The sequence below is a fragment of the Ovis aries genome, chromosome 6 (assembly GCF_016772045.2).
Source record: "Ovis aries strain OAR_USU_Benz2616 breed Rambouillet chromosome 6, ARS-UI_Ramb_v3.0, whole genome shotgun sequence".
Taxonomy (NCBI): Eukaryota; Metazoa; Chordata; class Mammalia; order Artiodactyla; family Bovidae; genus Ovis; species Ovis aries.
In genome coordinates this window covers 22,230,278-22,254,476 of record NC_056059.1, presented here as the reverse complement: position 1 = coordinate 22,254,476, position 24,199 = coordinate 22,230,278, and the positions used below count along the sequence as shown (strand labels likewise).

Sequence of the window (24,199 nt, the reverse complement as noted above, 5' to 3'; positions counted from 1 at the left end):
GAACCCTCTAATCAGGCCAGTGCACACATTCCCCAGCTGCTGCTTGTTGACTCCTAACCACTAACACCAGCAGCTTTGTGGGAGCCTTGCACTCCTAACAGAAGCTTACCTACTAATGCTAAAGAGATGCCCCACTTCCCCGTTCCAGACAGCTCCTGCCAGTGACTGACTGATGTGAGGATCTAACAGTTCAGTTCCTTTGCCTCTGGCTGTACAACCTCCCTGGTTTACAGACAAGATTTCCTGAGGGACTCAGGAAGAACTTAGAATTCTCTGAAAAAACGTATTTGCCTAATTCAGTGGTTCCTGAACTTACTGCACATTGGAACAACCTGGTCTACTATTTATCTGTTGCTGCTTAACAAATCATGCCCAAATCTAGAAGCTTAAAACAACTTATATTAACTCACAACCTCTGTGGGTCAGCAATCTGGATATGAATTAGCTGTATACCTCTTCCTACTCAAGAGCTGTATACCTCTTCTCTCATGAGGTGAGTAGGAGAAACCCTGATCTCAAGTTTATTCACATGGTTGTTGATAGGTCTCCAGTCTCTTGCCATGGGGGCTTCTCCACAGGGCTGCACCCAACATGGCAGCTTACTTCCCCTCAAGAAAGCAATTAAAGAGAGTACAAGTGAGAACAAGGAAGACAGAAGCCATCGTCTTATGACCTAATCATAAAAGTAATGTCCTATCTCTTCTTCAGTATTCCATTGGTTAGAAGCAAGTCAGTAAGTTCAGCGCACATTTAGGAAGAAGGTATTACACAAAAGTTTAAATATCAGAAATCAGTGATATTTGAGAGTTATCTTACCATTTACTTGGGGATTTAAAAAAAATGCTGATGCCTGAGTCACATTCTAAGACACTCTGATCTGATTTAGGATGGAGTTTGATCTGAATACTGGGATACTGTAAAGTTTTTTTAAGTGTAAAAAATATGTAATATAAAGTTAACCTTCTTAGCTATTTTTATGTGTACATTTCAGTAGTGCTAGTGATATTCACATTATTGTTTAACTTAGAACATTTTCATCTTGCAAAATCAAAACTCTATAACTGAACAGTACCTTTTCCCCTCTCACCCAAGCCCCTGACAACTACCATTCTATTTTCTGTTAAGATGATTTTGAAGACTCCAGATATACCAGTGGAATCGTACAGTGTTTGTTCTGACTTACTTCACCCAACATAGTATTCTCAAGGTTTATCCATGCTGTAGAATGTGACAGGATTTCCTCTTTTACAGCTGAGTAATATTCCTGTGTGTGGGTGTATTTTCTTTATCCATTCATCTGTCCATGGATATTTGAGCTGCCTCTACCTCTTGGCTACTGTGAATTATGTTGCAATGAATGTGAGTGTGCACGACTGAGCAACTGAACTGAACTGATACTACTTCCAGTTCTTTGGGATATATACCCAGAAGTGGCATTGCTGGATTAAATGGTAGTTTTACTTTAAGTGTTTTGAGAAACCTCCAAACTATTTTCCATAGGAATAGTCCATTTTATATACCCAATAGCATTGTATGAATATTCTAATTTCTCCACATCTGTGTCAATGCTTGTTATTTTCTAGTTTTTTTTTAATAGTAACCATCCTAATGAGTATGAGGTGCTATTTCCTTATTTGCCTTTCTCTAATGATTATAAATGTTGAGCACTTTCATATGCTTATTGGCTATTTGTATATCTTCTTTGTAGAAATGTCTATGTAAGTTTTTTGCCCACTATATAGTCAGGTTTTTAAAATTTACTGAGTTATAGGGTTTTTTTTTAACATATTTTGAATATTGATCTCTCTCCAGATATATGGTTTATAATTATTTTCTTCCATTCTGTGTGCTGCGTTTTCATTTTGTTTCCTTTGCATGCAAAAATTTTTAAGTTTCATGCAGTTCCATCTATTTTCACTTTTGTTGCTTGTGATTTTAGTGTCATATCCAAGAAATCATTGCCAAATTCAATGTCATGAAGTTTTTACATATGGTATGCTAGATATAATATTCTTGGTTGGCTGGGGCTTTTTTCTTTTTCTTTTAGCATTTTGAATATATCATCCCATTCCCTTCTGGCTTGCAAGGTTTCCATTGAGAAATTCAACTATTATCTTACAGGAGTTCTTGCTTTTCTTTCATTGTTTTTAAGATTCTTACTCGCTGTGATTTTTGACAGCTTGAGTATGTTTCTCAGTGTAGGTCTCTTTGGTTTTATTTTAATGGGAGTTTTTTGATCATTTTGAATTTGTATGTCCATTTCCTTCCTCAAATTTGGAAGCTTGGGGCCATTATTTCTTCAAATAGGCTTTCAAACCATTTATTTCTCTCTTCTCTTTCTGAAACTCCCATAATGTGTAACTGGCCCATTAAATGGCCCCACAATGGCATCCCATCAGTATCTCTTTACTCTCCTTGTTTTTCATTTTGCTCCTCTGATTCTGTACTTTCAAATGACCTATCTTGAAGTTCACAGATTCTTTTTTCTGTCTGATTTAGTCTGCAGTTGATCTCCTATAGTCAATGTCTCATTTAATTGTATTATTCTACAGGTCCAGAATTTATTTTTGGTTCTTTTTTTTTTTTTTTTTACCATTTCTATATGTTTGTTGGTATTCTCACTTTGTTCATGCATTATTTTCCTGATTTCTTTTAGATGTCTGTGACATCTTTGAACTTACTGGGCCTCTTTATGATAGTTATTTTGAATTCTTTGTTGAGTAACTGATACATTTCTATTTGTTTAAGGCTGGTGTCTGGAGTTTTATTTTGTTCCTTTGATTGAGCCCTAATTCCCTGTTGCTTTGTATGTCTTGTCATTTTTTATTGAAATTTGGGTTTTGAAAAAACAGCCACCTCTCCTGGTCTTTATGGACTTCGTCACTAGGAAAAGACCTTCATCAATCAACCCAGCTAAAGATTCTGGAAGTCTCTCAAACTTTTCTGGAATGTGCCTTCTCTGGGCTTTGGTGCATTATATCCAGCTGGACTTTGGCCTTTTCCTACTCCAGAGTATCCCAAGTGTCTATTAGCAGTACTGCAATATCTCTGGAGTATAGCAACACACAGCACTTACCTCTGTTCTCAGTGGACCTCAGGCATCTAAAATGTGCCACTCTCTTTTCTGTCAGTGCTCCAAGTCAGATGAGACAGAACCCAGTCCCTTGGTTGCCTCTTAAAAAGCCAGAATGCAGAACAAATGTTCCAGCTTTTTCTTTTCCTCTTGAGGGAGAAGCCAAATGTTGGGTGTTTCCTCCTGATTGCCCTTTGCTGAGCAAGAGGGGCATGGGGTATGATGGTTAAGTGCAATATAATGTTCTAATTGCTCCAATGTGCCTTTTCTTGGCCTTGTGCTTGCATGGAAAGCTATAACCTCTCAAGTGGTTTCTGGAGTTACATAAAGGTAATCTGGTCCTCACATTGCTATGATACTGTCTTCATGTGGGAAATTGAGGCTGGAGTTTCCTATTCTGCCATCTTCCCAACATCACTCCTCTAATTACTCAGATTTTCAAAAGCTCCCCAGGTGATTTTAATGGGGAGCAAAGTTTTGGAACAACAGACTTTTCCTACACTCCTATCTGGCTTTCTTTATTCAGAAGTTTCTACTGAGAGCTCCCTTAATAAATAATCTGCATAATAATCTTAGTCAATTCTCTGGCAATCCTGTGGTTAGGACTTGGTGCTTTCTTTTGCTGCAGTGGCCTGCGTTCAATACCTGGTTGGAGAACAAAGATCCTGAAAGCCATATGGTACAACTTAAAAAAAAAAAAGAATCTTAATCTCAGTTTGATCTTCTAAGGAAACTTGCTTGGTAGCATGAGTGGCCTGTTCTCTGCAAGAAGGCAACAGCCAACAGGTAAAATAATCACAAATTAACAGTAAGTTTCAACTTAAAAAATTAGTACCCATTAAATTATCACCAAATATTTGGGGAAAGTCAATACTTTGAATTGAGGCACCATATTAATTAAATGGAAAAATTTACACCTGAGGAAAGAGATATCCTAAAAAGCGAACAAGAATGTGACTTCAGAATAACTATAAATATCCTCAGAATCACGAAAGTACACTGTATCTGTTCATAACATTTAACTATTATTCTTAGAAATTAATTGTCAAAATTAAATAAATAGGTGATACAGACATAACAGTAGAGTGACTGAAAAGGCACTAAAAGAGAACTAAGCAGAGAACATTTTCCACTGTGTACTGCAAAGGCAAACAGATGAAAAGTATAAAGAAAAACTAATGGATGTGGAGAAGGGAGTTACAAAAGGACAAAATAAAAGAGAACTGAGGAGAGGTAAAAGATATATTTAAGACCTGGAAAAAAAACAGATATACAATCCTTTGATTGATTGAAAGATCCTACTAAATATTGAGTAGATCAAAATTTTAAAAGAGTCACCTAAGGATACCAAAAAATTGTTAATTTAGTTAGAAAATGCATACTGGGATCCACTGGAATGGGTAAGTGGAGGCAAAAATTAAATGGATTGAAAAGTGAAAACAAATTGAAGATATAGAGATAGTAATCATAGACTATTATTCTGAAGGACTTGGACATGAAAAGAAATAGATGATAGATAATAATAGATGGGACATAGGATCTAGGAAAATAGTGTTTGCTCATTTTAGTTATAATAGCTACATAAAATATTTTTCACATACATAAAATACATATGCTATACATAATACATACATATTATATATATGTGCACATATAGTGTACAAGGAAAAGGCCATTAGATTAATTAAAAAATAGAGATAGGGACTTTCCTGGTGGTCCAGTGGTTAGGAATCCATCTGCCAGTGCAGGGGACAAGGGCTTGAATTCTGGTCTCGAAGATCCCAAATGCCACAGAGCAACTAAGCCTGTGCAGCACAACTACTGAGGCTGCGTGCCTCTACTACTGAAGCCCACACACTTACAGCCTGTGTTCTGCAATAAGAGAAACCACAGCAATGAAGCCTGTGCACTGCAACTAGAGATCAGTCGCCAATCGCTGTAACTTGAGAAAGACTACACACAGCAAGGAAGACCCAGCAAAGCCAAAAGATAAAAATTTAAAAAAAACAGGGCTTCTCTGGTGGCTCAGTGGTAAAGAATCCATCTGCCAATGCAGGAGACATGGGTTTGATCCCTGGTCTGGAAGATCCCACATGCCACGGAGCAACTAAGCCCACGCACCATAACTACTGAGCTTGTGCTTGAGAGCCCGAGAACCACAGCTACTGAGCCCTTGTACCACAACTACTGAAGCCTGTTCACCCTAGAGCCTGTGCTCAGCAACAAGAGAAGCCACTGCAATAAGAAGCCTGTGTACTGCAGCTAGAGAAAAACTCACACAGCAATGAAGATCCAGCACAACCAAAACAAATAAACAAAAAACTGGAGATAGATTACAATATAGGAGAAAAAATAAACTGATAAAGTGAATTATCTTAGCATTAAACACTTAGGAACTATGAATATTTGTCAAGGATATAGTAGATTTAGGACATGAGTCTATTTCTGACAAATTGATTTCCAAGATTCTCTACCACAGTAAAAAGAATTTTAATGATAAACTTTTCTATACAATATTCTGAATATTTCAATAACCAAGCATTTTAACTGACTATTTCCATAGAGAAAAATGAGAAAAAGTTACCCCAACAGAAATCCCCACTGCCAGGGAAAATTCAGAAGGAAGTGGGAAATAACAGCAGTTGAACAAGCCTCCATTAGACATGGACCCATAGACAATCTGAAACAAATTCGCTTCAAATTCTTCAAAGCCTGAAATATAAACATAGTCACACTTAGATAAGCTTGTAGTGGCCAATAAGAAAATTATTTTAAGCAAATATTGAATTATATAATCTTTTTTGAGTGATAATCTTATTAAATTTAAATCTCCCAGATATTCCATGTGCTTTAAATGCTAATACAGCTCATTTTATATGTCATCATATATTGGATTATAAACTACTTCATATATTATAAAATGCTGTTCTATTATTAAAATGACTCAGTTTTCTGCGATTAAATAAATATTTCTACCTTCTTTAATCTTCCTAGTAAATAGTATAATGAAAGTATCCTATAGGTTTGTTTCCATCAGTTAACTTTTAGGGATGAATTGTGTGATTAGCGTCATAATTATAACATGCCAAAGGAGAAAATCACATAAAAAATGCATAATTAACTAAAAGGGAAAATTTTCAAATTTTCTCATTGGTTCAAATTTTTTACTGGATAATATAATAAATTATCACTGTCTATAATCATTTATGCTCTTCAAATACTTTCACCAATCTTACATATTTGCCACATTTGTTATATCCTGGATAGCTGTTATATTTGTGAATATCCATCTTTAAAAAACTAATTTATGATTCCTTGATAGTAATATTTTGAGAAATATTTTAAAAGATTAGCTTTTATAAAAATATAATCAGGAACATAGTTCTGTGGGAAAAATTCCTGAAAGAATAATATTATTGAAATTCATAATCATTCTGAAAAAACAAAACAGAACCAATAACCTTTTATGGGATGACCTTATCCTCTGTTAACTGAAAAGTAAAGAGCTCTCCACAGAAAAGCCACAACTCCAAAATAATACAAATGTTGCATAAGGGACATCTATCTCTATGTAAATAATTAAAGACTATTACTAATAGAGATCTTACATCACAGTGATTTCATATTAGTAATATGATCAGATGTAGACACTAAGGCACCAATATTTCTGCAAAATCTTTGTTCTTTGTCTTAGTTTTGCTCTACCTGAAACAACTATAAGAAAAATTCTGCCTCTTTTTCTTTTCCATCAGCCTCTAATATTTAAAGTAACCATATTCAAGGTGTAATTGGAAATCTACCTGTGGATCGAGTCCAAGCCCAGCTCGTACTAGAATAATGGTGAGGGCAGTATTTCTTAAAGTTGAAGACAGTTCATTACTAATATAGGTGATATCACTGAGGAATGGAACATTCTTAACGCCAAAACCAGCCAGTAACATCCCTTAGAAGAAAAAAAAAAAAACCATGTCTGATTCAGTTCATTTTTCTAAGACAGAAAACAGAAATGTTTAACATCCGTCCTTCAAACACACTGTATCTCTCATTACTTTGGTGAAGGATAGGTTATATACAAGTAGAGGAGACAGCATAAAGGAATGGAGATAGAAATGATATATCTCAATGGTGTGAAACAAGTAATTCAGTATCGATGGAACATTAAGGACTAGTTGGGAGTGGGGAATGGGCAGGAGGGGCCAGATCATGGAAAGCTTCCTTTGGCAGAGTACTTTCTACTTTCCCCGGTTTTGGCAGAGTAAAGCACTGTGGGTAAGTTTAAGGCAGGAAGTGAGATAACGAGTGTTGCATTGTCTATGTGATGGTATTGATAAATGAGATAGACATAAAACTAAGGAAGGACCAGAAAAAAGGCTCTGCCATAGTTCATGGAATGGTTAGAAACTAATAGCCTAAGCTAGGACAAGAGTGGAAGCTTTGGAGAAGTGGAAAAGAGATCCAGTAAATACTTGTGAGGTGCTGAAGCATGTTATGAACACAGAAAGGGTGTTAGAGATGGAGTGATTACCTCTTTTGGCAGTAACTAAATATTAGAATATATTGAATATTTAGAAGATATAAAATACCTCTAAAAGATGTTTTTCCACTAATTTTCCTCTTGTCTACCTGGAGAGTTACATAATAATGGTGATGAAGAAATACGGTATAACATTGTTTAGGCAGATGATATACCAGTGAATATACATAGTGGAGATGCCCAAGGAACTCACCCAAGAACTATAAAACATTTTGGTGCCCTAGTCACGATAGTATTTGAATCTTGTAATGGTATTTGAGGGCTTCCCAGGTGGCTCAGTGGTAAAGAATACACCTGCCAATCAGGAGACGCAGGTTCGATCCCAGGGTTGGGAAGATCCCCTGCAGTAGGAAATGGCAACCCACTCCAGTATTCTTGCCTGGGAAATTGCATGGACAGAGAAGACTTGTGGGCTACAGTCCATGGGATTGCAAAGAATTGAACATGACTTAGTGACTAAACAATAACAAATTTTATTTGAGTTAGGTTATCTATAGAAAAATTCAGTTTCTTTCAAATTTTCCCTTTTCTATAAAACATGTAAAAGTTAATTTAAAAATGTCCTATTAAATGATAAAGCAACAACAATCATATATTGAGCATATTTAAATTATTTAAAAATATATTTCAGGAAAAATCTGTGTATAGAGAATAAATACTTCTATAAGCAAGCTATATATACACATATATAGTAAGTACACATATAAAAAAGCTATATAGATCATATTATATTGAAATAGTTCTAAATTATATCTACTCTGACTAGAATATAGTCATAATTTACATATAGTTAATGACAAATAAAAGCTAATTATTCACTTACCAAGGAGAGGAGGAATTTCAGGCACTGAAGGTAGTCTAATGTTTTCCACAAGTTTCCCCCCAATAAGGGCACAATAAAAGATAACTAATAGTCCAAATAAACTTCCATTAGGAAGAACTTCAGGGCCTGAGAATGCCCAGACTACACACCATATCATAAAAAGTATACCTCCTGAAATATAAAAAAGCACATATTGATATAGCTATCTAGGCATAGATAATATACAGTTAGACATGAATCATATATTACAAACTCTTTGTCAACTTAAAATAAGTATTTTTATTAAGAAATATTTTAAAACTATATGTGAATACTTAAAAGTGATAAACTTTCCCAAATCACTTTTTAAAAATGTCATAGCAATATGATGAGGTTTACTTCATTTTATATCTTACAGTAGTTTTTCACGAGGAATAAGGTGATTGGTCATAATATGAATTCTCAAATTTATTGAAACTCATAGTGGCATGGTGCCACATTTTTTAATGGCAGCAAACTATCTATATTGAATGGATAACTCAGTTGGTGTTTGATACAAATTATTAAAGGGGATAATATGTGAGGTCTGATGGCTGGGCTCCCCTGGTGGCTCAGACAGTAAAGAATCCTGCAATGCAGGAGACCCAGCTTTGATCCCTGGGTCAGGAAGATTCCCCTGGAGGAGGATATGCCAATCCACCCCAGTATTCTTGCCTGGAAAATCCCAAGGACAGAGAAGCCTGGCAGGCCAGTCCACAGGGTCGCAAAGAGTCAGACACATACACTGCAAGTTTAGCTCTCATGTATCCTTTCTTTCAGGCAATTACTTGAGGATGTACACTAACAAAACCAGGAGGAAACCAGCAAATGTGAAAGATTTTAATCTTGGAAACAGGGGACTGAAATCAGGAGAGCATTGAAAGCTCTAGAATACAGTTTTCCACAGACCTAGAAAACAAGCACAAAGGTGGAAGCAGAAAAATGAAGTATCTGGGAGGAAAGTCTCCAAGAATAAGGAGGAATTTTTTAAAGTTTACAAAACTATGGAACAAATCAGTGGTTGCCAGGGGATTCCAGGATGAAGGAGGAATGAATAAGTAGAGCACAGGAAAATTTTAGAGCACTGAAATTATTATGTATGCATATCATTAAATACATATGTTAAAACCCAAAGAATGTACAATATGAAGAGTTAGGCTTAGGGTTATAAGTCATGTGAAGGTAACGTACAGCATGGTGACTACAGTAAGTCACTGTATTGCCTTTTTGAAAACTGCTAAGAGAATAGACCTTAAAAGTTTTCATCCACAGATGTATTGTGGTGATAATTTTGCAATATGTACAAATATCAAATCACTGTTATGCACCTGAAACTAACCTAATGTTATATGTTAAATGTACTTCAATTTTTAGAGATTTTCAGACAAATAAAAGCTGAGAGAATTAACTGCTAGAATAACTACACAACAAGAAATACTAAAGGAAGGTTTTTAGGCTGAAGGTAAAGTATACCACATGGAAGCTCAGACTGCCAGAAAGAAATGTAGAGAATCAGAGAATATGTGGAAAAATATAAGGGATTGTTTTAACTGAAAAAAAGGAAAAGACTTTGCCTTTTAAGTAAAAATAAAACAAATGTAGAAGTAAAATATATGATAAGTCTAGCACAAGAGCAGAAATGCAGTTCATTTTAGTTGCTCTGTCGTGTCCGACTCTTTGCGATCCCATGAACCGCAGCATGCCAGGCCTCCCTGTCCATCACCAACTCCAGTTTACCAAACTCATGTCCATTGAGTCGGTGATGGCATCCAACTGTCTCATCCACTGCTGTCGGCTTCTCCTCCTGCCCTCAGTCTTTCCCAGCATCAGGGTCTTTTCAAATGAGTCAGTTCTTCGCATCAGGTAGCCAAAGTACTGGAGTTTCAGCTTCGACATCAGTTGTACCAATGAACACCCAGGACTGATCTCCTTTAGGATGGACTGGTTGGATCTCCTTGCAGTCCAAGGGACTCTCAAGAGTCTTCTCCAACACCACAGTTCAAAAGCATCAATTCTTCTGTGCTCAGCTTTCTTTACAGTCCAACTCTCACATCCATACATGACTACTGGAAAACCATAGCCTTGACTAGACGGACCTTTGTCAACAAAGTTAAAAAGTCTCTTCTTTTTAATATGCTGTCTAGGTTGGTCATAACTTTTCTTCCAAGGAGAATCAAAAAGCAAAGGAGAAAAGGAAAGCTATAAGCATCTGAATGCAGAGTTCCAAAGAATAGCAAGGAGAGATAAGAAAGCCTTCCTCAGTGAAGCCTTCTTCAGCAATCAATGCAAAGAAATAGAGGCAAACAACAGAATGGGAAAGACTAGAGATCTCTTCAAGAAAATTAAGAGATACCAAGGGAATATTTCATGCAAAGATGGGCACAATAAAGGACAGAAATGGTAGGGACCTAACAGAAGCAGAAGATAATAAGAAGAGGTGGCAGGAATACACAGAAGAACTGTACAAAAAAGATCTTCATGACCCAGATAATCACGATTGTGTGATTACTCACCTAGAGCCAGACATCCTGGAATGCGAAGTCAAGGGGACCTTAGTAAGCATCACTATGAACAAAGCTAGTGGAGGTGATGGAATTCCAGTTGAGCTATTTCAAATCCTGGAAGATGATGCTGTGAAAGTGCTGTACTCAATATGTCAGCAAATTTGGAAAACTCAGCAGTGGCCACAGGACTGGAAAAGGTCAGTTTTCATTTTAATCTCAAAGAAGAACAATACCAAAGAATGCTCAAAACACCGCACAATTACACTCATCTCACACACTAGTAAAGTAATGCTCAAAATTCTCCAAGCCAGTCATCAGCAATATGTGAACCATGAACTTCCAGATGTTCAAGCTGGTTTTAGAAAAGTCAGAGGAACCAGACCAGAGATCAAATTGCCAACATCCACTGTATCATCGGTAAAGCAAGAGTTCCAGAAAACATCTATTTCTGCCTTATTGACTATGCCAAAGAGCAGAAGAGTGATCAGTAAAGTCATATTGTGGTGCAAAGCTCTTTTATATTATTTTCATCTTGAGTGATGGCTTTCCAGTGCATATATTTGTCTACATTCATGGAACTGTGTACACTTCAAAGATTTGTGCACTTTCTGGTATGTTGACTATAATTCAGTAAAGCTTATGAGATGATGGAGAGTTTGGAAGAAACAGGAGTATGATACTCACAAATAGGTTAAGCATTCAGTCCAGTTCAGTCGCTCAGTCATGTCTGACTCTTTGCGACCCCATGAATTGCAGCACACCAGGCCTCCTGTCCATCACCAACTCTTGGAGTTCACCCAAACCTGTGTCAATCGAGTCGGTGATGCCATCCAGCCATCTCATCCTCTGTCATCCCCTTCTCCTCCTGCCCCCAATCCCTCCCAGCATCAGAGTCTTTTCCAATGAGTCAACTCTTCGCATGAGGTGGCCAAAGTATTGGAGTTTCAGCTTTAGCATCATTCCTTCCAAAGAATACCCAGGACTGATCTCCTTCAGAATGGACTGGTTGGATCTCCTTGCAGTCCAAAGGACTCCCCAAAATTCTGGCAGTTATGGACAAAGCTGTTATAAACATGTGTGTGTAGGTTTTTGTGGGCAAAATGTTTCAGCCCATGTGTAAAAAAAATACCAAGGAGAGTGACTGCTGAATCATACAGTTAGAGTATATTAAGTTTTGTAAAAAACTGCTAAACTGTCTTCCAAATTGGCTACACCATTTTGTGTTCTTAGCAGTGATGAATGAGAGTTCCTGTAGTTCTATCTCCTCACCAGCATCTGGTGTCAGTGTTTTGAATTTCTGGCTATTCTAATGGATGTATAGTGCTATTTTATTGTTGTAATTTGCAATTCAGTAATGACATATGATGTTGGGAACATTATTATATACTTATTTGCCATCTGTATATTTTCTTCAGTGAGGTGCCTTTTAAGGTCTTTCGTCCATTTTTAATCAGGTTGTCTGTTTTCTTATTACTGAGTTTTTAAAGTTCTTAGTATATTTTATTTACAAATAGTAAATGCTAGAGAGGCTGTGGAGAAAAGAAAAGCCTCCTACACTGGTAGTGGGAATGCAAACTGGTAAAGTCACTATGGAGAACAGTATGGAGGTTCCTTAAAAAACTAAAAAAAGAGCTACCATACAATCCCGCAATCCCACTCCTAGGCATATATCTAGAGAAAACCATAATTGAAAAGATACATGCACCCCAATGTTCACTGCAGCACTATTTATAATAGCCAGGATATGGAAGCAATCTAAATGTCCTTCAACAGAGGAACAGATAAAGAAGATGTAGTACATATACACGATGAAATAGTATTCAGCCATAAAAAAGAATGAAATAATGCCATTTGTAGCAACATGGATGGGCCTAAAGAATGTCATAATGAAGTAAGCCAGACAGAGAAAGACAAATATCATATGATATTACTTATATGTAGAATCTTAAAAAGTCTACAAATGAACTTATCTACAAAACAGAAAGATGAGGGGATGGCAACCCACTCGAGTGTTCTGGCCTGGAGAGTCCCATGGACAGAGAAGCCTGGTGGGCTGCAGTCAGACACGACTGAAGAGGCTTAGCACACATGCAAGCACAAAAGAGAAATAGAGTTATAGATGTAGAAAATAAACTTGTGGTTACTGGGGAGTAAGGGTGTGGGGAGGGATAAAGTGTAAGATTAGGATTGATATATACATACTGCTATTAATATACACAAGATAAATAACTGATAAGGACCTACAGTATAGCACAGGGAACTCTACTCAATACTCTATAATGGCCCATACAAGAAAACAATTTTTAAAAGAGGGGATACATGTATATGTATAACAGATTCACTCTGTTGTATATATGAAACCAACAGAACATGATAAATCAACTATAACCCAATAAAAGTTTAAAAAGTAAGTTCTTGGTATATTTTGTATAGTTGTTACAAAACAGATGTGTTTTATAAATATTTTTTTCCCAGTTTGTGGCTTGTGTGCTCAATCTCTTGACATTGTTTTCACAGAGCAGAAGTTTTCAATGTTAAAGAAGTTCAACTTACCAATTATTCATGGATTTCCTGTTTTTTCCTAAGTAATCACCATAACTAAGGTCATCTAGATTTTCTCCTATGTTACCTTCTATGAGTCTCATTGTTTTGCATTTTACATTTAGGTCTATGATCCACTTTGAGTTAATTTTTATCACGGGCACAAGGTCTGATCTAGATTAATGTGTTTTGCATATGTATGTCCAATAGTAGACCTACCATCAGACTATCCTTCTTCCACTGGGTTGCCTTTGCTGCTTGGTCAAATACCAGTTTACTATGTTTATGTGGAACTATTTCTGAGCCCTGTATTCTGTTCCATTAATATATGGACTTCATGTTAACCAAATCTCACTGTCTTGATTACTTCAGGTTTATAGTAAGTCTTGTAAGTGAGTAGGGTCTGTTCTCCAATTTTTAATTTTTCTCCTTCAATAGTGAGCTAGTTGTTCTTGGTCTTTTGCATATCTATATAAATTTTAGAATGAGCCTGTTGATATCCATGGAATAACATGTAGGAATTTTGACTGGAGTTACATAGAATCTATAGATCAAGTTGAGATGAGCTAACATCTTGACAATATTGAGTCTTCCATCAACATGGAAAATCTATATACATTTAGCTTTTTCTTTAAATTCTCTCTTCAGAATTTTACAGTTTTCCTTATGTAACTATTATACATATTTTGTTAGATTTATATGAAGGTATCTCATTTTGGGGAATACTAGTGTAAATGGTGGTATGTTTTTCACTTCAAATTCCATTTGTTCATTGTTGGTAATTAGGAAAAAAACCCTTGAATTTTGCATATTAACCCTGTATCCTGCAATCTTATTACACTCGCTATTTAGTTACAGGAGTTTTTTCCCCTTTATTCTTTGGATTTTCTACACAGATGATCATGGCATCTGTGAACAAAGGCTGTTTTATTTCTTCTTTCCCAATCTGTATGCCTTGTATACCCTTTTAACGCTTTTCTTGTCTTACTGTATTAGCTAGGACTTCCGATACAATATTGAAAAGGAGTGGTAAGAGGGCATTCTTACAGGGAAAGCTGTTTTCTCGAGATTAATTATGATGGCAGCTGTAGATTTTTAGTTGATGTTCTTTGTCATGTTGAGGAAGTTCTCCTCTGTAATTTGCTGAAAGTTTTTTATCATGAATGAATGCTGGATTTTGTCAAATGCTTTTCCCACATCTATTGATATGATCATGTGATTTTTCTTCTTTATCTTTTTGATGTGATGGATTACATTAAGTCATTTTCAAATGTGAGCCAAAATTACATACCTAGGACAAATCCCACATGGTTGTGAAGCATAATTCCTTTTATATGTTGTTGAGCTCTATTTGTTTTTTTTTTTTTCTTCTTCTTTTTTAGTTTTTATTTTTCACTTTATTTTACTTTACAATACTGTATTGGTTTTGCCATACATTGACACGAATCCACCACGGGTGTACATGCGATCCCAAACATGAACCCCCCTCCCACCTCCCTCCCCACAACATCCCTCTGGGTCATCCCCGTGCACCAGCCCCAAGCATGCTGTATCCTGCGTCGGACATAGACTGGTGATTCGATTCTTACATGATAGTATACATGTTTCAATGCCATTCTCCCAAATCATCCCACCCTCTCCCTCTCCCTCTGAATCCAAAAGTCCGTTATACACATCTGTCTTTTTTGCTGTCTTGCATACAGGGTCATCATTGCCATCTTCCTAAATTCCATATATATGTGTTAGTATACTGTATTGGTGTTTTTCTTTCTGGCTTACTTCACTCTGTATAATCGGCTCCAGTTTCATCCATCTCAACAGAACTGATTCAAATGTATTCTTTTTAATGGCTGAGTAATACTCCATTGTGTATATGTAACACGGCTTTCTTATCCATTCATCTGCTGATGGACATCTAGGTTGTTTCCATGTCCTGGCTATTATAAACAGTGCTGCGATGAACATTGAGGTACATGTATCTCTTTCAATTCTGGTTTCCTCGGTGTGTATGCCCAGCAGTGGGATTGCTGGGTCATATGGCAGTTCTATTTGCAATTTTTTAAGGAATCTCCACACTGTTCTCCATAGTGGCTGTACTAGTTTGCATTCCCACCAACAGTGTAGGAGGGTTCCCTTTTCTCCACACCCTCTCCAGCATTTATTGCTTGCAGATTTTTGGATCGCAGACATTCTGACTGGTGTGAAGTGGTACCTCATTGTGGTTTTGATTTGCATTTCTCTAATAATAAGTGATGTTGAGCATCTTCTCATGTGTTTGTTAGCCACCGTATGTCTTCTTTAGAGAAATGTCTATTTAGGTCTTTGGCCCATGTTTTGATTGGGTCGTTTATTTTTCTGGAATTGAGTTGCATAAGTTGCTTGTATATTTTTGAGATTAGTTGTTTGTCAGTTGTTTCATTTGCTATTATTTTCTCCCATTCAGAAGGCTGTCTTTTCACCTTGCTTATATTTTCCTTTGTTGTGCAGAAGCTTTTAATTTTAATTAGATCCCATTTTTTTATTTTTGCTTTTATTTCCAGAATTCTGGGAGGTAGATCATAGAGGATCCTGCTGTGATTTATGTCGGAGAGTGTTTTGCCTATGTTCTCCTCTAGGAGTTTTATAGTTTCTGATCTTACATTTAGATCTTTAATCCATTTTGAGTTTATTTTCGTGTGCGGTGTTAGAAAGTGATCTAGTTTCATTCTTTTACAAGTGGTTGACCAGTTTTCCCAGCACCACTTGTTAAAGAGATTGTCTTTACTCCATTGTATATTCTTGCCTCCTTTGTCAAAGATAAGGTGTCCATAGGTGTGTGGATTTATCTCTGGGCTTTCTATTTTGTTCCATTGATCTATATTTCTGTCTTTGTGCCAGTACCATTGCAACGAAAAGAATAAAATACTTAGGAATATATCTACCAAAAGAAACTAAAGACCTATATATAGAAAACTTAAAACACTGATGAAAGAAATCAGAGAGGACACTAATAGATGGAGAAATATACCATGTTCATGGATTGGAAGAATCAATATAGTGAAAATGAGTATACTACCCAAAGCAATTTACAAATTCAATGCAATCGCTATCAAGCTACCAGCAATATTTTTCACAGAACTAGAACAAATAATTTCAAGATTTGTATGGAAATACAAAAAACCTCAAATAGCCAAAGCAATCTTGAGAAAGAACAATGGAACTGGAGGAATCAACTTGCCTGACTTCAGGCTCTACTACAGAGCTCTATTTGTTAATAGAGAATTACATCATTGAGAATTTCTGCATCTATGTTCATCAGAGGTACTGATCTACAGTGTTTTTTTTTTTTTTTTTTTTTTTTTTCCTGTAATGTCTTTGGTTTTGGTAGGGGAGTAATGCTAGACTCATGAGTTGGCAAACTTCCTTCTGCTTCTATATTCTGGAAAAGACTGTAGAAAATAGGTATAATTTCTTCCTTAAATGTTCAGTAGAATTCACCAGTGAAATCATCTGAGCCTGATACTTACTGTTTGGGGAGGTTATTAATTGTTGATTCAATTTCTTTAATTGACATAGTCTTATTCTGATTACGTATTTCTTTTTGTGTACATTTTGGCAAACTTGTCCTTCAAGGCACTAGTCCACTTCTTCTAAATTATAAAATTTGTGGACACAAAGGTGTCTGTAGTATTCGTTTATTAACGTTTCAATGCCCATAGGATCTATAGTGATGTTCCACTTCTCTGATATTAATGATTTTATTTTCTTTTATTTTGGAGAAGGAAATGGCAACCCACTCCAGTATTCTTGCCTGGAAAATCCCATGGACAGAGGAGCCTGATGGTTACAATCCATGGGGTCACAAAGAGTTGGACACGACAGCAATTAAACAGCAACAAGGTGGAAGCTTAGATGGATTTTTAGATTTTTCTTCTTTTCTAATATATGCATTAAATGCTATAATTTTCCCTCTTAGCACTGTTTTCAGCGTATCCCACAAACTTTGGTAAGTTATAGCTTCACTGTAATTTAGCTCAAAATATTTAGAAATGTCTCATGAGGTTTCTTTTTTGACTCATGTGTTGTTTAGAACACATGTTATTGGCTAATCTCCAAGTATTTGGGGATTTTCCACCTGCCTTTCTGTTAACAAATTATTCTTTAAGTCTACTTTGGTCTGAGAGCATACATTGTATGATTTTTATCTTTTAAGGTGCATTGTATGTCCCAGAATGTGGGGCTTCTTCAGCCTCCCTATTCTGAGACACAAAATTACTGAAATTAGGCCTACTAAAAACTCTATAATAATCTCCAAGTACTTAAGTGAAAGGAAGAGTCACAGGTCTCCCATTTTAAATCAGAAGTTAGAAATGATTAAGCTTAGAGAGGAAGGCACGTTGAAAGCCTAACCCATGAAGGCCCATGATGGGCCTCTTTTACCAGTTAGCCAAGTTCTAAATGCGAAGGAAAGGTTTTTGAAGGAAATTAAAAGTGCTATTTCGGCAAACATGCCAAGGAAGATACCCTAGAGAAGGAAATGGCAACCCACTCCAGTATTCCTGCCTGGGAAATCCCATGGACAGAGGAGCCTGATGGGTTACAATCCATGGGGTCACAAAGGGTCAGACACGACTTAGCAACTAAACAGCAATAAGGTGGAAGCTTAGATGGATTTTCAGATTTTTCTAAATAACAAAAAATATGTTGATAAGGAAATTAAACAACCTTATTGCTTATGTGGAGGTTTTAATGGTCTGGATAGAAGATGAAACCAGCCACGTGTGTATGTGTCTGTGCTTAGTCCTGTCTGACTCTTTGCAGCCCCATGGACTGTAGCCCTCCAGGCTCCTCTATCCATGGAATTTTCTGGGCAAGAATACTGCAGTGGGTTGCCATTTCCTACTCCAGGGGATCTTCCCAACCCAGGAATCAAAACTGTGTCTCTTGTGCCTCCTGCACTGGCAGGCAGATTCTTTACCACTGTGCCACTGGGGAGCCCTCAAACAAGCCACAACATTCCCGTAAACCAAAACCTAGTAGAGCAAGACCCTATCTCTTTCCAAGTCTATGAAAGCTGAGAGAGATGAGAAAGCTGCAGAAGAAAATTTTGAAGCTAGTAGAGGTTGGTTCATGAGTTTTAAGGAAAGACACCATCTCCATCACATCAAAGTGCGAGGTAATGCTGATAAAGAAGCTGCTGCAAGTTATGTAGACTATCGAGCTAAAATAATTAAATGACAATGACTAAATGAAACAACAGATTTAAAGTGCAGATAAAACAGTCTTCTATTGGAAGAAGACATCATCTAGCACTTTCATGGTTAGAAAGGAGAAGTCAATACCTGGCTTCAAAGGACAGGAGTAACTTAAGGGCTAATGACCTTAAGTTGAAGCCAATTTTCATTTACCATTCCAAAAGTCCTAGGGCCCTTAAGAACAATGCTAAATCTAATCTTGAACAACAAGGCCTGGATGATAGTACATTTGTTTACAACATTTTTTTTTTTGTTTACTCAACATTTTAAGTCCCCTGTTAAGACCAACTGCTCAGAAAAGATTTCAAAATAATACTGTCCATTGACAATGCAAATGGTCACCCAAGAGCTCAGTTGGAGAGATAAAATGTATTCATGCCTCCCCACAGAACATCCATTCTGCAGCTCATGTGTCAAGGAGTAATTTCTCTTTTCAAGAGAAAAGTTCTTCTTATTTAAGAAACACATTTTATTGATGTCATTTATAGTGATTTCTCTGATGGATCTGGGCAAAGTAAATTGAAAAGCTTCTACTCCTAAAAAGGATTCACCATTCTAGATGCCATTAAGAACATTCATGATTCACTGGAAAAGGTCAACATATTAACATTCACAGGAGTTTGGAAGAAGTTGATTATAGCTTTAAATGGATGACTTTGAGGGGTTCAGGAACTGCAGATGTGGTGGAAATAGCAGGAGAGCTAGAAGTGGAGCCTGAAGATGTGAAGGAATTGCTACAGTTTCCTGATAAAACTTGAATAGATGAGGAGTTGCTCCTTATGAATGAGCAAAATAAATAAATAAATAAATAAAGTGGGGGGTGGGAGGGTGGGGTTGGTTCTTAAGATGGAAACTACTCCTGGTGAAAATGCTGTGAATACTACTTTTGTACATCTGAGTTTCTGACCTATATCATTCTTCTCTCTGAAAAACTTTTAAAACTTTTGCAAGGCAGGTATACTGGCAACAATTCTCTCAATTTTGTTAGTCTGAGAATGCCTTTATTTATCTTTCACTTTTGAAGGATAATTTCATAGAATACAGTTGGTGTGTATGTGTGTTTTGTCTCAACACTTTAAATATTTCACTCTCTTTTTTGCTTACATAGTTTCTGAGAATAAACTGGATGTAACTTTTACCTTTGTTTTTCTATAGGTAAGGTGTTTTTTCCTCTAGCTTCTTTCAAGAGGAAAGATAAATTTCATTTTCTCCAGTTTGAGTATACTACACAGTTAAGTATAGTTTTTGAAGTTTTTAAAAAATAACTTATTCTGCTTCATGTACTCAAGCTTCCTGGATCTATGGTTTGCAATTTGACATTAATTTGGAGGAAATTCTCAGTCATTATTACTTCAAATATCTCTTCTGTTGTTTTCTTTCTGGCATTCCTATTACCCATATGTCAAAACTTTTGTAGTTGTCCCATCGTTCTTGCATATTTATATTTTTTTCCCCAATTTTTTCTCTGCTTACCAGTTTTGAAAGTTTCTACTGACAAATCCCAAAGCTCAGGGATTCTTTCCTCAGCTGTGTATAATCTCCTAATGAACCCATCAAAGGCATTCATTCCTGTTAGTGTTTTTAGCTTCTAGCATTTCTGTTTCGATTCTTAGAATTTCCATCTCTCTGTTTGTATTACCCATCTTTATTTACATGTTGTCTACCTTTCCATTGGAGCCCTTAGTGTATCAGAGTTGTTTTAAATTCATGGTCTGATAATACCAATACCCTTAGCATATCTGGGTCTGGTTCTGATGCTTTCTCTGTCTCTTCTGACTGTGTTCTGTGCTTTTTAATACATGCTATATATTTTTGTTTAAAGGGGAACATGATGTCCTGTATAAAAGAACCTGTTGTAACATGGTGGTTAGTTGTAGGGGAAGAAGAAGAGTTCTCTAGTCCTATGATTATGCCTCAGTCTTTTAGTGAGCCTGTGCCTACTGGGCTAGAAATTTCACAAGTGCTCCTTAGGGTTTTTTTTGTTGTTGTTGTTGTTGGTTTTTTTTTCTTTTCTCATCCTCTTAGGTTGTGTGGAATGGCTGGAAAGGGCTGAAGTTGGGTATTTTTCTTCTCAGTTGGTTAGGCTAATAAAGTCCCTAGAGGTTATACTCTGATAAAATAATTTCTCTGAGGGCAGTTCTTGTTAAGCACAGAATGCTCTGTTGCTCAAAGTAGTTACCTTTTCTCTCCCCTTGACAGAAAGATCTTGGAGGTAAAACTCACATAAGAATATTCCCCCAACACCACAACAGGGCTACCCTTGGAGTCATTAACTCTCAGACTTGCCCACATTGAGCCTCCAGCTAATTTGTTAATTACATTTTATGCTTTCCTACCCTCAGCTAGAGAGGTTTCTGCTCTGTTAAATTATGATTCTCTGTATCAACCTCAGTTCAGTTCAGTTCCTCAGTCATGTCCGACTCTTTGTGACCTCATGGACTGCAGCACGCCAGGCCTCCCTGTCCATCGCCAACTCCCAGAATTTACTCAAACTCATGTCCATTGAGTCAGTGATGCCATCCAACCATCTCATCCTCTGTCGTCCCCTTCTCCTCCTGCCTTCAATCTTTGCCAGCATCAGGGTCTTTTCAAATGAGTCAGTTCTTCACATCAGGTGGCCAAAATATTGGAGTTTCAGCTTTAGCATCAGTCCTTCCAATGAATATTCAGAACTGATCTCCTTTAGGATGGACTGGTTGGATCTCCTTGCAGTCCAAGGGACTCTCAAGAGTCTTCTCCAACACCACAGTTCAAATGCATCACTTCTTCAGTGCTCAGCTTTTTTTATAGTCCAACTCTCACATCCATACATGACTACTGGAAAAATCATAGCCCTGACTAGACAGACCTTGTTGGCAAAGTAATGTCTCTGGTTTTTAATATGCTGTCTAGGTTGGTCATAACTTTTCTTCCAAGGAGTAAGCGTCTTTTAATACCATGTCTGCAATCACCATTTGCAGTGATTTTCCAGCACAAGAAAATAAAGTCACCCACTGTTTCCACTGTTTCCCATCTATTTCCCATGAAGTGATGGGACCGGATGCCATGATCTTAGTTTTCTGAATGTTGAGCTTTAAGCCAACTTTTCCACTCTCTTCTTTCACTTTCATCAAGAGGCTCTTTAGTTCCTCTTCACTTTCTGCCATAAGGGTGGTGTCATCTGCATATCTGAGGTTATTGATATTTCTCCCAGCAATCTTGATTCCAACTTGTGCTTCCCCAACCCTCTGTTTCTCATGATGTACTCTGCATAGAAGTTAAATAAGCAGGGTGACAATATACAGCCTTGACATACTCCTTTTTCTATTTGGAACCAGTCTTTTGTTCCATGTCCAGTTCTAACTGTTGCTTTCTGACCTGCATACAGATTTCTCAAGAGACAGGTCAGGTGGCCTGGTATTCCCAAATCTTGAAGAATTTTCCACAGTTTGTTGTGGTCCACACAGTCAAAGGCTTTGGCATAGACAGTAAAGCACATATAGATGTTTTTCTGGAACTCTCATGCTCTTTTGATGATTCAATTTGATCCCTGACTTCTCTGCCTTTTCTAAATCCAGCTTGAACATCTGGAAATTCTTGGTTCATGTACTGCTGAAGCCTGACTTTGAGAATTTTGAGCATTACTTTGTGTATGAGAGATGAGTGTAATTGTGTGGTAGTTTGAACATTCTTTGGCATTGCCTTTTTTGGGGGACTGGAATGAAAACTGACCTTTTCCAGTCCTGTGGCCACTGCTGAGTTTTCCAAATTTGAGTGCGGCACTTTCACAGCATCATCGTTTAGGATTTGAAATAGCTCAACTGGAATTCTATTGCCTCCACTAGCTTTGTTCATAGTGATGCTTTCTAAGACCGACTTGACTTCTTATTCCAGGATGTCTGGCTCTAGGTTGGTGATCACACCATCATGACTATCTGGGTCATGAAGATCTTTTTTGTACAGTTCTTCTGTGTATTCTTGCCACCTCTTCTTAATATTTTCTGCTTCTGTTAGGTCCATACCATTTCTATCCTTTATTGTGCCCATCTTTGCATGAAATGTTCCCTTGGTATCTCTAGTTTTCTTGAAGGGATCTCTAGACTTTCCCATTCTATTGTTTTCCTCTATTTCTTTGCATTGATCACTGAGGAAGGTTTTCTTATCTCTCCTTGCTATTGTTTGGAACGCTGCATTTAAATGCATATATCTTTCGTTTTCTCCTTTGCCATTTGCTTCTCTTCTATTCAGAGCTATTTGTAAAGCCTCCTCAGACAACTATTTTGCCTTTTTGCATTTCTTTTCCTTAGAGATGGTCTTGATCCCTGTCTCCTGTACAATGTCATGAACATCTGTCCATAGTTCTTCAGGCACTCTGTCTATCAGATCTAATCCCTTGGATCTATTTCTCACTTCCACTGTATAATTGTAAGGGATTTGACTTAGGTCATACCTGAATGGCCCAGTGGTTTTCCCTACTTTCTTCAGTTTAAGTCTGAATTTGCCAGTAGGGAGTTCATGATCTGAACCACAGTCAGCTCCTGGTCTTGTTTTTGCTGTGTAGAACTTCTCCATCTTTGGCTGCAAATAATATAATCAATCTGATTTTGGTATTGACCATTTGGTGATGTCCATGTGTAGAGTCTTCTCTTGTGTTGTTGGAAGAGGGTGTTTCTATGACCAGTGCGTTCTCTTGGCAAAACTCTATTAGCCTTTGCTCTGCTTCATTCTGTCCTCCAAGGCCAAATTTGCCTGTTACTCCAGGTAATTCTTGACTTCGTACTTTCGTATTCCAGTCCCCTATAATGAAAAGGACATCTTTTGGGGGGTATTAGTTCTAGAAGGTCTTGGAGGTTTTCATAGAACCGTTCAACTTCAGCTTCTCCAGCATTACTGGTTGGGGCATAGACTTGGATTACTGTGATATTGAATGGTTTGCCTTGAAGACGAACAGAAATCATTCTGTTGTTTTTGAAATGCATCCAAGTACTGCATTTCAGACTGTTTTGTTGACCATGATGGCTACTCCATTTCTTCTAAGGGATTCTTGCCCACAGTAGTAGATATAATGGTCATCTGAGTTAAATTCACCCATTCTGGTCCATTTTAGTTTGCTGATTCCTGAAATGTTGATGTTCACTCTTGCCATCTCCTGTTAGACCACTTCCAATTTGCCTTGATTCATGGACCTAACATTCCAGGTTCCTATGCAATATTGCTCTTTACAGCATCAGACTTTACTTCCATCACCAGTCACATCCACAACTGGGTGTTGTTTTTGCTTTGGCTCTGTCTCTTCATTCTTTCTGGAGTTATTTCTCCACTCATCTCCAGTAGCACACTGGGCACGTATCGACCTGGGGAGTTCATCTTTCAGTGTCCTATCTTTTTGCCTTTTCATACTGTTCATGGGGTTCTCAAGGCAAGAGTACCGAAGTGGTTTGCCATTTCCTTCTCCAGTGGACCACGTTTTGTCAGAGCTCTCCACCATGACCC

At 37.2% G+C, this 24,199-nt stretch overlaps 1 protein-coding gene across 1 annotated transcript in view; it reads right to left on the bottom strand.

Moving 5' to 3' along the window:
• Positions 1-24,199, bottom strand: part of LOC101106685 (sodium/hydrogen exchanger 9B1) — an 82,764-nt gene that overhangs the window by 17,681 nt on the left and 40,884 nt on the right. Inside the window, exons 4-6 of the mRNA XM_042251812.1 lie at positions 8,431-8,601; positions 6,874-7,016; positions 5,658-5,785 (exon numbers count right to left, since the gene is read on the bottom strand). Of these exons, the coding sequence (XP_042107746.1) occupies positions 5,658-5,785; positions 6,874-7,016; positions 8,431-8,601 (442 nt within the window). The remainder of the gene's footprint in view (positions 1-5,657; positions 5,786-6,873; positions 7,017-8,430; positions 8,602-24,199) is intronic.